Source organism: Macaca nemestrina, chromosome 1, assembly GCF_043159975.1.
Source record: "Macaca nemestrina isolate mMacNem1 chromosome 1, mMacNem.hap1, whole genome shotgun sequence".
Taxonomy (NCBI): Eukaryota; Metazoa; Chordata; class Mammalia; order Primates; family Cercopithecidae; genus Macaca; species Macaca nemestrina.
This window is the reverse complement of record NC_092125.1, coordinates 99,748,323-99,763,821: the sequence shown is the minus strand read 5'-3', so window position 1 is coordinate 99,763,821 and position 15,499 is coordinate 99,748,323. Positions and strand designations below refer to the sequence as shown.

The 15,499-nt window shown below is 53.2% G+C and overlaps 1 protein-coding gene across 2 annotated transcripts; it reads right to left on the bottom strand.

Annotated features, from left to right (window-relative positions):
• Nucleotides 1-7,796: 7,796 nt before the first annotated feature.
• LOC105498159 (transgelin 2) lies at nt 7,797-15,175 on the bottom strand. Of its 2 annotated transcripts, none has more exons than XM_011770044.3 (5): nt 15,071-15,175; nt 10,004-10,200; nt 9,333-9,507; nt 8,946-9,048; nt 7,797-8,613 (listed from the first exon to the last, which is right to left on the bottom strand). In XM_011770044.3, exons 2-5 carry the CDS (start codon nt 10,181-10,183, stop codon nt 8,472-8,474), a joined length of 600 nt encoding a protein of 199 aa, XP_011768346.2. In that variant the 5' UTR covers nt 10,184-10,200; nt 15,071-15,175; the 3' UTR covers nt 7,797-8,471. The 2 variants fall into 2 exon arrangements, with proteins under 2 accessions (XP_011768346.2, XP_011768350.2); XM_011770048.3 differs by lacking the exon at nt 15,071-15,175 and adding an exon at nt 12,792-12,937.
• Nucleotides 15,176-15,499: the final 324 nt, after the last annotated feature.

Below are 15,499 nucleotides of genomic sequence, written 5' to 3'. Positions count from 1 at the left end.
CCACCCTCTTGCCCGCCCCAGGTCCTTGGGCCAGCCTTGTCCTGGTATCCTAGACACGCCCCTGCACGCCTGGCACAAGCTTCCCCTCCTACGTGACCAGCACAGGCCCTGGACTAGGTGGCGGATGCTGAGATAAGGCCAAGGAGGGGAAAACCGCCAAAGCCAGGAAGTTACACAGCCTGGTTCCCCTGGCAACCTAGCCACAGTCACCAAACAGTGCAGGGTGGGGGGTAGGGCCAACTCTTGTTCAGGGCCTCAAGGCCAGGACCAACTTTCTTGCTGGAGAAACTTCTCACCCGAATCTCCTAGGTCACTGCTGCCTAAGGATTATGGGGGAAGCCTGTTTAAATGCAAATTCAAGATACCACCTCCGCTACCTCTGCCACAGATTCTCAGTCCATAGGTCTCATAAGTCTAACTGGAATCTGCATTTCTTTTTTTTTTTTTCTTTTTCCATTCATTTAACACATTTATTTGTGGAAAGCCTACTCTACCAGGCAGCATGTGGAGGCCCAGCAGGGTATTAAGATAGTCACAGTCTTGCCCATGCAGAGACCACTGGGTCCCTCAGTGACCACTGGGCCTGTGTCTTTATGACCAGACCATGTCATGGAACCTGCATTTCTAACCAACACGCCAGGAGAGTCCAATGCTGGCAGTCTGAGAACAGAACAAGTTTTAAGAGTCCAATGCTGGCAGTCACTTAGAGAACAGAACAAGTTTTAAGAAGTTCAGATTCCTTGTAGCAGGGTTAGGAGAAAATACAGGATAGGAACTGGGGTATCCCACCACCCTGTGTCCACTGTAGTCTACAGCCAAACTCATCTCCAGGGGTACACTTGACTTTGGTTATTTTCAACAAGTGAGTGACCAGGAGTCCAGAGACCCGGATTCTAGTGCATACAGAACCAATTCAATACAATGAACTTGGACGGAGCTCCTTCTGGGCCTGACACTATCTGTTCTGAGGCCTGTGAGCCACACAAAGATACATAAGACATGCTTTCTACTCCCGAGAACATTGGGACCCTGGGCAAATTACTTACAGTCTCTAGGCTTAGTTCTTCTCTTCTCTATAAACAGTGTAAAACTGCTAAAGCCCTACCAAGAGGAGACAAGCCTCTCTGGAATTAACAGATATGCTAATGCCTTGAAAGTGCAACTCTCAGTATTGTCCTGACCATTGTGGTAGCTTTTATTGCTGGAGATAAAAGTTGGCTGTCTGAGGAGGGTCCAGAAAGATCAGGGAGACTTGGGGACAGAAACCTCAAGTTGTAGGATCCAGGGGCTGGATCTCAGGTACTCTCCATTAGTTCTCATCTAAAGCTGCCAGATCCTCGCTTGCCTCAGAGGAGTGGTGGCTGCAGAACTGAACTTCCTGCACCTCTTCCCAAACCTGACCTCTTCCTTCCTCCACTGTGGCCCTGGGCCTCCACTCACAGAGAAACCGCAGCTCAAGCCTGTTGCGGGCTGAACCCTTCCCCAGGGTCAGCCACCTCACAGGGGAGCCCCATGACTGGGTGAGCAATGGCTTGGGCTTCAGTGGTCAGAAGTTTAAATCTGTTTTTCTACTAGCTGGGTTCAACAAGTTACTTTTATTCTCTTAGCTTCCGTTTCCTCACCTATAAAATGGGAGAGAGGCCAGGGGCGGTGGCCCGTGCCTGTAATCCCAGCACTTTGGGACGCTGAGGCAAGTGGATCACCTGAGGTCAGGCGTTCGAGACCAGCCTGGCCAACATGGTGAAACCCCTTCTCTACTAAAAATACAAAAATTAGCCAGGCATGGTGGCAGGCACCTGTACTCCCAGCTACTCGGGAGGCTGAGGCAGGGAGAATTGCTTGAACCCGGGAGGCAGAGGTTGCAGTGAGCAGAGATCGCACCACTGAACTCCAACCTGGGCGACGGAGCAAGACTCTGTCTTAAGATAAAGAGAAAAAGAAAAAGTTCAGGTCCTGCCAACGGTGATGTGAAACAGTTGACAGTTGACAGTCCCAGTGTCTGAGGAGGTGTTTATATGACCCCTTCAGACCTACCCCCAGTTCCAGTGATGTTGATCTGTCCTTACCCAATCCCTGGTTCTCACCCTGACTCAGGCCTTTTTGCCCTTCCCCACCCCAGGCAGGAAAGAAATAGCCCCTCATCCCACACTGAAACTTGACTTGTGACCACAAAGCCAGGGACTGCTCCTTTTTCCAGAGCAGTCCCGCCAACCGGCTCTCCCACTCCCCTGGGTTGATCAGAGGAGATGATCCCTGAGGTATGCGGCCTCAGCACCCCATGACATCACTACCAGTCACCATCCAGGAATTCATCCAGAGCATTGAGAGGTAGGCAGTAGTCCTCCCACAAAGCCCTATTTGCATTTCTCCAAAGGCACATGTCACAGGTTTTCTGAATTATTGTGGCTTCTGGCCAGTGCTGTGGCTCACACCTGTAATCCCAGCACTTTGAGAGGCCGAGGTGGGTGGATCACTTGAGGTCAGGAGTCTGAGACCAGCCTGGCCAACACGGTGAAACCCCGTCTCAACTAAAAATACAAAAATTAGCTGGGCGTGGTGGCTTACGCCTGTAATCCCAGCCACTGGGGAGGCTGAAGCAGAAGAATTGCTTGAGCCCAGGAGACGGAGGTTGCAGTGAGCCGAGATCACACCACTGTACTCCAGCCTGGCCAACAGAGCGAGACTCTGTCTCAAAAAATAAATAAATATTATGGCTTCTATCTGTGTTGTATCTCCTCTACGGAACTATGCACTCTTTGAGCAAAGAGATCACGTATTAATAATCCACATCCTCCATAAAGTCTGACATAAAGTAGGACCTCAATAATTGTTAAATGAATGAATATATGAATGAAAAAAATGAGTGTGTATATGACCATTCCCAGGCAGAACTGCCCATTTTTCTCTTCAAGAAGATGCGATTTGTCCTGTTATTGAAGACATTCCTTCCGACCCTTAAGAGATTCCAAAGGCTAGTAACCTTCAGAGTCAAGAGAATCATTTTTCCTTGTCTAATCTAAATTTCTCTAGATGCACCTTTGGTGCGTTTTCGTCTAATCTACCTCCCTGGCCACTGGGACTAAAACCCATTTCTTTGCAAGAAGACAGTTATTAATTCACCCTTTTAGCCTTTTCTTCAACAAATTTAATCCCAGGCCCTTTATTGTTCTCTCCCTGGGGTCCTATCATCCAGCTCTTTGCTCGTTCCACTGCTCCTTGGGCCTTCTGCCAAACTCTCAAAGGCCTCCTTCAGCTGTTGAGGCAGGAATGGGACATATTGTTCTCCACAGAGCCATGTACAAACACACAGATGCCTACGCACGCAGGACAAACACCTCTCTGCACCCATTATCCCCAATCCTTGGTAAACACATACTCACAGGCAGCCTCCACACAGTCACAGATTCATCTCCTCCCACCTGCACCGCACCCCCCCCCACCCCCCCCACCCCCGTCCCCAGCCCTAGCCCTGCCAATTCTCACACACCTGAATGCACACTCACACGCATATGAATAGGCTGCAGAGAGCTATGCTTGTTACCCACAGGTGAGCCAAACTGGGTGGAGCATCTGAAACCTTCTTCCTTCTCCCCCTCTTCCTCCTCTTCTCTGCCTCCCTTCCCAGCTCTCCTTTCCATTGGCCACCATGGGCCAAGCCGACTTTCCCTCCACCTCCACAGTGATTTTCCACTTCCAGTCTGAAGGCAAGGAGCAAATGAATCGAAGCTGGCTCCTGCCTCTTCTCCTGCCCTCCTCCCGTTCGTTCTTTTTCCCCCAAATCCTCAAATCACCTTCCATTCGTCCAGAGCATGCAATCCACCCTCCAACCTCCTCTCCTCTGTCTGTAGGAAATGCAGCTTCTTGGGTGTTTATTGTTTGGAAGTGAATAATCTGGAAGCATTGGAAGTGGACAGATGAGCTGGGCTGTATCTCAGATCTGATGACAGGCTGGGTTGCTAGGCCCTTGGGCTGGCTGGGCACTGTGTTGCCAAGCCAGGGGGCTGGGGAGCATAAGGGTGGTGTCATGCTCACTCATTCATTCAACAAATATTTATCCAGCACCTACAACATGCCAACCACTATTCTACATGAAGCAAAACCAACAAAAGCCTGCCTTTGTGTGGTGTACATTCTATGGGTGGGGACAGAAAATAAATAAGTAAAATATATTGGGTGTCAGGTGGTGATAAAAGAAAGCAGGAATGCAGCATGGGGTCCAGGCTGAGAGTGAAGTGTGCAGTTTTAAATGAGGTGATCAGGGAAGATTATGTCTGAACAAAAACCTGAAGGAGATAAAGGAGCAAGTGAGGGTGGGACCTGGAAGGAGATTGTTCCAGGCAGCAGGAGCAGCCCTGCAAGTGCAGAGTGTTAGGAGACACCTCTGTAGGGAGTTGAACAATGAAAACACATAGACACCGGGAGGGGAACAACACACACCAGGGCCTGTGGTCAGGGAAAGGCTGCGGTGAGGGGAGGGAGAGCATCAGGACAAATAGTTAATGTATGCGGGGCTTAAAACCTAGGTAATGGGTTGATAGGTGCAGCAAACCACCATGGCACACGTATACCTGCATGTTCAGCACATGTATCCCAGAATTAAAATAAGAAAGAAAGAAAGAAAGAAAGAAAGAAAGAAAGAAAGAAAGAAAGAAAGAAAGAAAGAAAGAAAGAAAGAAAGAAAGAAAAGAAAGAAAGAAAGAGTTGAACAATGAGAACACATGGACACAGGGAGGGAAAGATCACATACCGGGGCCTGTTGAGGGGGTTGGGGGCTGGGGGAGGGATAGCATTAGGAGAAACACCTAATGTAAATGACGAGTTGGTGGGTGCAGCAAACCAACATGGCACATGTATACGTATGTAACAAACCTGCACGTTATGCACAGGTACCCTAGAACTTAAAGTATAATAATAATAATAATAATAATAATAATAATAAAAGAAAGAAAAATATAAGAAAAAAAAAAAGAGAGAGAGAGACACCACTGTAGAGAGCCACACAGAATAAGGTGTTAGGAGATGGCAAGAAAAGGCAGAATCATACACAGGCTGGTGCCTAGTCTGGGCTCAGGGGCCCGAAGTGGGGTCAGAGATGAGAGAAGCCAAGTTAGGGATGAAATTGTAACCTCAGGTGAGACAAAATGCTAAAAAGCAGACAGACGAACAAGCTGGAAAATGTTGCGATGCCAGTGGAGGCCAGCTCCACAAGGAGGCAACTGACTCTGCGGTTAGATGGATTAAGGGGACACTGAGATTCCTCACAAGGTTTGGGTGGTGGTGGGTGCAGCCAGAAGAAAGGTGAGCCCAATGACTGAGCACCTCTCAAATACAGTTGGTGTCACCCTTGAAAATAAGCTGTTCCAGGTAGTGGGGATAGGGCTACTCAAAGCATCCTTGCCCGTGTTCAACAGGACAGTGGTGAAGGGCATGAAACTACTGGACATCAGCTCCCTCTCAGCCCAGGGTCCACACACAAATGTTCTACCTTTTATTCCCCCACACTTCCATTTCCTGGCACTATGTGCTAGCATTCCCCATGCAAGTTGCTTTCCAGCGCTCATCTAAGCCTCACGGCAACTTCATGAGGGAGGAATTACCATCTTCAGCTTACAGATGAGGAGCACCGCCCTACCACCCACCACCACCTCTGTCCCCTAGTCCCTTGACAGCTTCGATTCTTGCTGAGCCTGCAAGTGCACAGGCTCAGCCAGATTCGGAGCCGGGTTGATTGGATGCAAATCCCTGCTTCTCCCTTAATTGCTTTGTGTTCCTTGGCCCTTTCTGAGACCAGTATCCTCATCTAAGGACAAAATGGGGAACACATGACAGTAATATCCACCTCCTGGGCGTTTGTGAGAATCTTCTGGGAGAAGGCAGTGGTTCTCAGTGCTGGCACTGTGACAAACAAAAGGCATTTCTCAGAGTTGCCAATAATGTATAGCTATAAATAGTTAAACCAGGGAAGGTGGCAAACGGCTTGTTGTTTTAGTATAAATAGCGAATTCAATGTTTTCTCTGCAATGACATCACTCTCCCTCACTAACATTCCACAAAGCCTTCCTGAATGGGAGATAAAGGATCTAATCCCCTGGGAATTTTGCCCATAGGCTGCAGCCTATCTTATCTGTGCCATAGCCTGTGGGAATGCAGCAAGCAAGCAAATAGTCTCTCCCGAGGTATGAGAGAGGCTGGCAAGGCCTCTCTAGGTGGCAAGGCTAAGTGTGGTGTGGGGATAAGGCTGATAGCCATGGCTATGAAGCATTGGCATGGGGCCTGTCCCCTAGTGGGTGCTTCTTGGAAGAGGGAGCCTCAGAGAAGCAGGGTAACAAAAGGGGAGAGAACAAAAGCTCTGGTTACAAACCTGTTTCCCTCAGGTACCGGGCTGTGGCTTTCTCCTCCTAGGGAGACAGATACCCTCAAGTAGAAAAGGGGAGGGGGCAAGGAAGGCCAGGCCCCTGGGTGAGCTGATGGCGCTGGAACCTAATGTCAGACTGGCCCAGGGTCCCTCAAATTCCCCCTGGGGAGACACAGGGTCTGATTGGGAAGCCTTGGGGTAAAGGTAACACCTAGTGGTTAGAAACTATGCGTGGGGCTCCCAGCACTTTGGGAGGCTGTGGTGTTGGCAAGGCAGAGCCATGAGGTCAGGCAGATGGCTTGAGGTCAGGGGTTCAAGACCAGCCTGGCCAACATGGTGAAACCCCATCTCTATTAAAAATACAAAAAATAGCCAGGCACGGTGGCTCACACCTGTAAGCCCAGCACTTTGGGAGGCCGAGGCAGGCGGATCACCTGAGGTTGCGAGTTCAAGACCAGCCTGACCAACATGGAGAAACCCCGTCTCTACTAAAAATACAAAAAAATTAGCCAGGCGTGGTGGCACATGCCTGTAATCCCAGTTACTCAGGAGGCTGAGGCAGGAGAATCACTTGAACCCAGGAGGCGGAGGTTGCAGTGAGCTGAGATTGCGCCATTGCACTCTAACCTGGGCAACAAGAGCGATCATGCCACTGCACTCCAGCCTGGGTGACAAAGCCAGACTCTGTCTCAAAAAAAAAAAAAAAAAAAGAACGAAAAGAAAAGAAAAAAAGAAACTATGGGTAGAACTCTCATGCCTCAGTCAAGGATAGGTGCTGGAGACAACCTGACCCAAAATTGATTATCGTGGCCCAAGGCCACCCACCTAGAAAGGAAGTTCTGCTGCTAGTCTCTCAGGGGCACTTAGTTCACAGGTGCTTAGGATCAATCCACAAGGCTTCTTCCCTCCAGCCACCACCACCAACTCACTCCTGCTCATTCCCCAGCTTTCCACCTTTCCTCACCACTGCAACCCCCACCCTCAGCCCCTACATGGGTCTGGCCAACTCCAACACAGACCAGCTCGCCCCAAGCCTGTCTGAGGGGCCTCTCACCTGGAGACAGCTTCACTTGCCAGGACTCATGGCTGTACCAGCAGCCAGCCCCACCCTCCTAGTGACTGAGAAGCTGTTCCGGCTGTAGAGGCAGACCCAGCCAAAGGCAGCAGGCAGGATTACCCAATTCCATCGACTAGAAAGGGCCTTACCTCCTTGTGGACACTGCCTACGCAGTCTGCATTCAGCTGTGAGGTCCTGTCCCCTCTCAATTCCAACCTCCCCTCCCCTAAACCAAGTGAGAATGAGGATGGGGAGGAAACTGAAGACAGGGGTTAGCACTGCAACCTCATCTCTGTCCTCCTTCCTGCATCACTCACTGCATTTTGCCCAGTATTCCTCCCTTCCCCACAGTGGCACAGTGGCCCCGGACACAGCCAGAGTCCATTCAAAAATGACAAATTCTTTATTTAAATCAACAAACTCATCTTCCTCAAGTCCCAGACCATGGTAGGCAGCCCTCCCTCTCCGTCCCCTCACCCCACCCCTTAGCCACAGTGAAGGGAATGGAAAATGAGAAGCCACGAGGGCCCCTGCCAGGGAAGGCTGCCCCAGATGTGTGGTGAGCACAGTCAGTGCAGCTGTGGCCGGGGCAGCAGCTGCCACAGGCTCCTCCCTATAAATTAAGTTCCTGCAGCCACAGCTGTGGGAGAAGCATACTTGTAGAAGCAAGGCCAGTCCAGCATCAGATGGCAGAGGCAGCATCACTGACTCCCAGCCATGGAATGAACGGAGGGAACAGAGTTCAGAGACAGAACAGGCCAGGGGGGAAAGAGGAGAGGCCTGGCAGTCAGGGACTAAGGGCCCTAAATTTTGGTCCCAGGGGAAAAGAGGAGGCCAGTTGGTCCAGTTTTGATGGGTACGGGGAAGGGAATGTATTAGTAAGCACAGGGGAGAGGCTGCCAACAGGCACCTCAGAGGTGACAAGACAGGCTGAACCCCCCACCCTGACAGAAGGGAGCTTGAGAGCTCTGGGGCTCTCTGGGAATGTCACTGCTAAAATATATATCTACATATATATTAACCATTCGTGGGAGGGCAGGGGCAAGGCCTGGGGTGGGATCAGAGGATCTGGCGTGGCATCCCGTAGCCAGTCATGCCTGCCTGAGATGCCCCGCGGTTGGTGCCCATCTGTAACCCGATCACGTTCTTGCCCTCTTGCAGCTGGTTGTCCGAAAAGTTCCGAGGATTCTCCTTGGATTTCCTGGGTGGTAAGGGAGTGGTGGTTAGAGGAGATCACAGGCTGCCCTAGTAAATCCCTTCCCTGGACAGAACACAGGTTTTGCTGTTGGCTCAAGGGCTGGTGCCAGCTCTGCCCTCGAGAGCCATAAGCTCTCTGAAGCCACTTCCTCATGTTTCCAAAGGGACAGTCACTTGCCATCCCAGAGGGTGTTGTGAGGATTAAGTGAGATGAGGAATTTTCTGAAAGTGCTTTGTAAAGGGCCAGCTGCTACTGAGATTAGTTATTTCCCAGGGACAGGACTGGGCAGAAACGATGCACCTGCTGGACCCTGCGGCTGTCCCAGCAATACTTACTTAGGGAACCAATTGGGATCCCCAGAGAAGAGTCCATCATCCCGTGCTACTGCCAGCCCACCCAGATTCATCAGCGTCCGCTGCACACAGGCCATGTTCTTTCCTGGGAAGGAGAATGGGAATATGTCAGCCTCCACAGTGTTCTAGATGCCAGGATTCCACCTCTATTGCTAAGTCAGCAGGCCTGGCTTCCTAATTACTTTTACTCTTCATTTCCATACCCTTCTCCAATCCAGCCCCCAATATGACCAAGTGTTCCATGGAACACAAACACACCCCTCTTTCTCTTCAGGGAGCCAGAAAATAGTCCCTTCTCCCCGGTCAAGAGGGCCCAGCCCAATCTCTGGCCTCCTGGATGACAGGAGCCAGCCCCTGGCCCTGTCCCACCTTCCCAGAGGTCCACAGTTTGGAAGATGTCGGTGGTGTTAATGCCATAGCGCTCAGCTGCTTGCAGGAACTGAGAGATCTGCTCCATCTGCTTGAAGGCCATGGTGGAGGCCTGGATCTTCTTTACTGGGGCCTGCCCCTCGGGGTACAGTGCATTAATGAGCTCACATAGCACCTGGATGAGGACAGCAGAGGTGGAAAGGTGAGAATACACCTGCCTATGGCAGCTTAGCATGCACCACCCTCAGAACCAGAGACAATGAACCAGAGAGTCTGGTGTCTTGCCTGAAGGCAGCTTGGACTCTTTCACTAGAGTAAGCCTCACAGTCCTTCTTGCCAGCCTCCTGCCTCCGAGCCCAGAGTGAAAAGCCAGTGTTTAGTCTTTCCTTGCTAATACACCCTCCCACAGTTCTTTCCTTAGAGATATTTTCTTCCTCAGTGTCACCTCAGCCTTCCACTGCCTGGGAGACACATTCACCCTTACCCTCCACTCCACGGGAAGGGAGGGAAGCATGGGCCCTCTCACATCCTTGACAAAGATCTTCAGGCTGAGGAAGAGGCTGGGACATGTGTGCCCTCAGTCTTCCCCTCTTCAGGTTAAACAATCCCCAGTCCACTGGACCTAGTCCTGCTCTCCCTGCACTTCCAAGCCAGTGGGGCCCGGCTCTCACCGTGCCATCCTTGAGCCAGTTCTGGAAGTTCTCGCGTCCAGGCTGGGGCTGGCCCACATCCTTTCGGCACTGGGTGGTGATCCACTGGATCAGGATCTGCTCCAGATCTGCATCATACTGTTTCTCAATCTTCTGCTGCACCTCCCGGCTCAGGCCATATGCAGGTCCCCTGTTAGCCATTCCAGTGCGTGGTGGTGCTAGAGAGAGGACACACCCAGGCCTTTGGTCAACACCTTGCAGCCTGGAGAGTGGGGAATTCAGGAATTCTGCCTGCAGGGATATACACCATTTCCCCCAGGGTGAGCCCCAAGGATGAGGCCCAGAACTGTTAACAAACGCAACCCTGCTCTTTATAGCCCTGGGAAAGAGAATGATTTGGGGACAGGAGGAGGAATGTGGAACAGCTTGGGAAACTGGTTGGATCTACCCTCCCTCAACCTCTGGGTTTTCTTTGCCTTTTTTTTTTTTTTTAAACCATCTAGGTTGGTGCAAACCACTGGATTTTAACTGAGCACCTACTATTTGTGCTAGGGATTGTGAAAGAGATAGAAGCCCTTGGTCCTCCAGTGCCCACAGTGCCATCAGGGAGACACAGTGAGTACATATGAACAGGTAAAGATTGTACACAAATACTGAAGTGCACAGTTCAGATCACATGTTGTAGCAGCTACAAGAAGCAGATGGGCAGAAGCAGCCCGGGAAGGCTTTCTGGAAGAGAGAGGCCTGAATAGGTCCTTAGGGATTTCAGCAAGCAAAATGAATTTCCTACAAGAAACCAGACAATAAAAACAAATTCTACTTTCCCTTCTAGGAGCTATGATAGGCAGAACCATAGCCCCCCAAAAGTTGTCCATGTCGTAATTCCCAGAACCTGTGGATCTGTTATCTCGTATGACAAAAAGGGACTTCGTGGATGTGACTAAGATCTTGAGATGGAGAGATTATCCTGGATCATCCAAATGAGCCCAGTGTAATCACAAGGGTCCTTACTAACTGAAAGTGGGAGACAGGTGAGTCAGAGTGGGAGAAGTAACAACAACAAAAAATGGAAGCAGAAGTTGGAGTCACACAGGGCCATGAACCAAGCAATGCAGGTGGCCTCCAGAAGCCAGAAAAGGGAAGGAAATGGATTCGCCCCAAGACCCCCAGAAGGAACAGAGCCCTGCCAACACCTGCATTTTAGCCAGTGAGACCCCTGTTGAAGTCTGTAGAACTGTAAGATGCTGTATTTGTGTTGCTTTAAATCACTAAGCTTGTAGCAATTTGTTACAGCAGAAATAGGAAATTAATACAGGAGCTCTGGGTGACATTTTTGGGGAAACCTGGGAAGAGAAGGCAAGACGGGGAAATACACAGGAGGGTTTAACTTCGTTGGAGGGCTTTGATTAGCAAGAACTGGGTGGTTTCCCGACCAATGGCCTGAGTTGGCCAACCTCACTGTGGCAGTGTGTTCCCAACCAACACTTACCACCTGGGTCTGACACTCAGAGGCTGAGCAAGACCTGGGCATGCTACGGATGCCAAGGGGAGCCAAGAACCGAGAACGGTCCCCATTTTCTGTCCCACCCCCACCCTGGTTAGGCTTTTCTCTCTTCTCCGAAACAGAGCTAGCTGTCAGGCTGCTCACTAAAGGGGACCCCCAGGGCAGGCATCTGTGTTCAAGGGGAGGAAAGAGAGCCACCCCTTCTAACCACATCTGGCTCCAGGCCAGGTTGGCCTTCAGGGATGAAGTGACTCTGGCTCCCCCTCTCCCACACATCCAGGTTAAACAATCCCACCACTCCCGCTCAGTGGGCCTCAGGACTCTGCGAACTACAAGGGGACCAGCCTGCCTCAAACCCTCAACCCCTCTCAGCTGCAGAGGCTGTGTCTCAGGCCAGTCCCTCCCGTCCCGACTCCAACATGGCTGCTTATCAAGCTGCCCATTTCCGGCAGATCCTCCCCTAAATCAGTTATTTTTAAACCTCATTAAGAGCAACCCGCCCCCTCCACTTCCCCCAGCCCGAAAGCTGGGCCAGATAAATGTCAGTCTGGACCCGGACCCACAGCACCAGGCACACACACCATCAGCTGGGGGAAGGCAGGAGGGGTGGAGTGGCTGAGTTCTGAGGAGAAAGCAAGACAAGCATTCCCGCCCTCCCCAGCGGCCACTCCGCCACAGAAACCTCTAACCTCTGATGCACAGGGGAATGGCTGGAAGACAGGTAGGAGGAGGAAGGGGCTAAGAGCTACTACCACTAGTAAGCCCCCTCTCCGCAGCCCAGTTCCAGACCTCTCTTCTGGAACCTCTCCCTGAGGCTCGGGGATCACCATGGCACAGGTAAAGAAAGGGCAGGAGAATGATTAACCTAGACACTGGGGTTAAGAGCAGAGAGAGAATGGCCTGAAGCCAGACCCTTCCAGTGCCCCCCAACCCCCAAGACAGGACAAACTTGGCCTCCCAGACCCACCACTGGGTGGAAAGTGGATGCTGAGGAACCCCCTCCACCGCCCAACTCTGGGGCCTGGACACAGCTGACAGGGTAGCGGCCTCCAGCTGCAGTGTATCTGCTCCACTCTGGGGCCATTGCCCTCAAGCTCTGAGGTGCCAGAGCCATAGGGCGGAGTCCTGAGAAGGGGCAGTTCCAACCAGGCCAGGCCTGGCCAGCAGCTGTTTCTCCTCCCCAACCCCACAGGCAGGCAGGAGCTGATGGGCTGCGGCTGCTGGAGCTGGGAAGGCCCACCCTAGGGACACCCAGGGGACCTGCCCCTGCCCTCCCATAAAGAAAACAGTAAGCAAGTTGCCTACCAGGGTGAGAAGAGATATGCCCAGCTGGAAGACAGGTGTGGGGGACCCCCAGAGCTGGGGACCCCAAAGGAAGGTGATAGCTGAACAACCTGGGAGATAGGCTGGCAGCGAGCAACCTAAACCCTAGAGCTACTCCAGCTGTGAGAACAACGCTCACCCTCACCCTGGAGTTACATACAATAGGCGGGAAACGGGAGGGGCCACGCCAGGCACTCGGCCCCACCCAGACCCTAGGCTGGAAGCTTACCTCACCAAAGCCAAAGCCAAAGCCAAAGAAAAGGCGGACATGGGAGGGGGCGGGGAGGACTTCAGGGTTCTTGGCTAGGGTGTTTAACTGGGAAGACAAAGGGACTCTCCATCCACCGTGCAGATGGGACACAGGAGAACTTCCCAACTCAGATTTGGGGCAGGGACTGTTCTCAAAGAGCAGCACAGTGAGGGCACCAGCTGAACAGAGCGAGGTGCCACAAGCAGCAGCAAGGATGGGAGGCGGCCCACAATTAAGGGAACCACCGTAGGGCAGCCCCTCACCACCGAGAGTCAGGAGCAGAAGAGAAAGCTGAGGCTACACAAACAGGAAGCTCCAAAGCTTGCGTGGGAGGAGGGGATGAGGTGGGGGCCGTTGCCATGGCTTCTGTATACCAAACAGTGTTTGAGGCTGGGTGGGGGCTCCCGGCAGAAACACCCTCTCAACACAGACTTTGAGGTGAGGAGGCTGTGAGCACGGGAGAAGTGGGATCGTCCCAGCAGTGCTCGGGTGTAACCAGGTGCAAGGGATTCCTCCAGGAGGCAGCTATGGTGGGGATGAACAGCATGTGGGGGGAAGATAGGAAATTACCCGTGTTGGGGTGAAGAAGCGGACTCAGGAAGTAGTCGTTCAGGAGAAGAAATTCCCTGGGAAGGGAAAGTGTTCTGAGCTAGAGAACCCACAGCTGAAAATTCTGGAGGGAGAAGGGATGGAATGAAGAAAGGATTGGGGCCAATCCCGGGGTGGGGGGCAGGGGCAGAGGCCTTGGGGTGAGAGAGGGAGTTGCGGTTGGACAAAACCTATTTGTTGGTTCTGGAATGGTAGGGTCCTACTGGACCCGCCCTGCCTTGGCCTCCTCTGCAGTTTTAGGTCTGCCCCTTGCAGTAGGGAGGAGAAACTGGGAGGGGGCTGGAGATAGAGAGCTATCGCTGTCTGGTGCTTTGGAGTCAAAGAGAACACTGGGGGACCCCCGTCCCAGCCGCAGGTCTTCCACATCGGATCCCACACTCCATCCCCACTCTCACCCCGTTTCTCTCTGCCCCACAGATACCAACTGTTCACAGAACTCCCAAGACACCGGCTCCAGGTAGCCCCAAGAGGCCCAGGGCGCGGGGGTGGGGGGGGAGGCGGCAGTCCACTTCCGGTCCTGCAGGTCCGGCCTCCCAGCCGCCGCCCCCCCCCACCCCCACGACCACACCCTGGGCCGTTAGAGCAGATGAGTCACCCACCGCCCTCCCGCCGTTGGGGTGACGCAGTGGTCTGGGCAGCCCGCCCGCCCGCCCGCGGCCACCACCGGGTTTCCCAGCAGCAGGGGGCACCCGGTGGGGGCAGCGGCGCTCGGGCTGGGGTAAAAGCAGCCACCACCACCCCCACAACCTCACACAGACAGGGCACCCCGGGGCGCAGTCAGGGCTGCAGCACCCAGACCCCCGAGGTCGGGGGACTGTCATAGAGATGACTGGAGCTTCACAGAAGGTCACTGTGCGACCCATGCGGAGTCCTCTAGCCCCAGCTCGTGACCTCGAGTCCCCAGAATAGCAAGCTAGCAGGAACAGGAATGAAAAGGGCGGCCTCGGGGACTCAGAGGGCACGCAGTGCCCACACGTGCTCCTGGAACCAGGAAGTGAAGGGTCGCGCGGGAAAGCCCAGGAGCACGAGCTGGCCCAGGGCCGGCGCCACGACCCGGGGTCACTCGGGGCCAGCCAGCTAATGTCCGACGCCCTTTTTTCCCCTCGCCCCAGTGAGGACTCGGCGATGGAGCCCGCGGGTGGAGCTCAGTCCCTGAGTCCGTGCTCCGGACGGACGGACGCCCTGTCTATGCATGGACTAACCTCGCCTGACCTCATCGTCCAACAATGTCGGGTCAGGGCTTGGGGACAGGATCTGACAGCACGGGGCGGGGTAAAGTAATCACCGGACCCTTGCCTGGTGCCAGCCCTTGATCCCCGCTGGAACAAGTCAAAAGCGCTGGCTTCTTGGTTTCTACAGACCATGCACATCCCCCCGACCCCCGTCCCTGCGACCTGCTCACCGTTCAAGCGGGCTGGGGAGCGGCGCACTCACTCAAGGCAAGGGCTGCAGCTGCAAGTGGTGCGCCCTGCCCAGCCGGGGGTTTTCAGGAGGGTCCCGCCTCAGACGGGGCGGACCCGGGGCGGGGCAAGGGCCAAGAAGGTTTAAAGGCGCCGCAGCGCAGAAGGCGGGAGGACTGCTTGAGACAGAGGGACGGTTGAGCAGAGCAAGGGTTAAAGGTTCGGGGAGTCTGGACCTACGAAGGCAGCTGCAGTGGTCTCCACCCGTGAGAACCTCAGCCTCCACCGGGAGCCCGTAGACTTGTGCCGCAGTAGGAAACTTTCTGCCTAGAAAGTTAGCTGAAGACTGTGGGCGTGTTTATGTGGGAAGAAGCCTCCTAGTTTAGAGGCTGGCAAGGTAAATGGAGGCACAGGAAGGCCTTTCCCCGACC

Bases quoted from the DNA above. Each gene is read 5' to 3' on its own strand.
- LOC105498159 (XM_011770044.3), bottom strand. From the start codon at position 10,183: ATGGCTAACAGGGGACCTGCATATGGCCTGAGCCGGGAGGTGCAGCAG. The intron at 9,508-10,003 runs GTGAGAGCCGGG...GTCCTCATCCAG, and splicing joins ACTGGCTCAAGGATGGCACG to GTGCTATGTGAGCTCATTAA. The intron at 8,614-8,945 runs GTAAGTATTGCT...CTTACCACCCAG, and splicing joins GATCCCAATTGGTTCCCTAA to GAAATCCAAGGAGAATCCTC.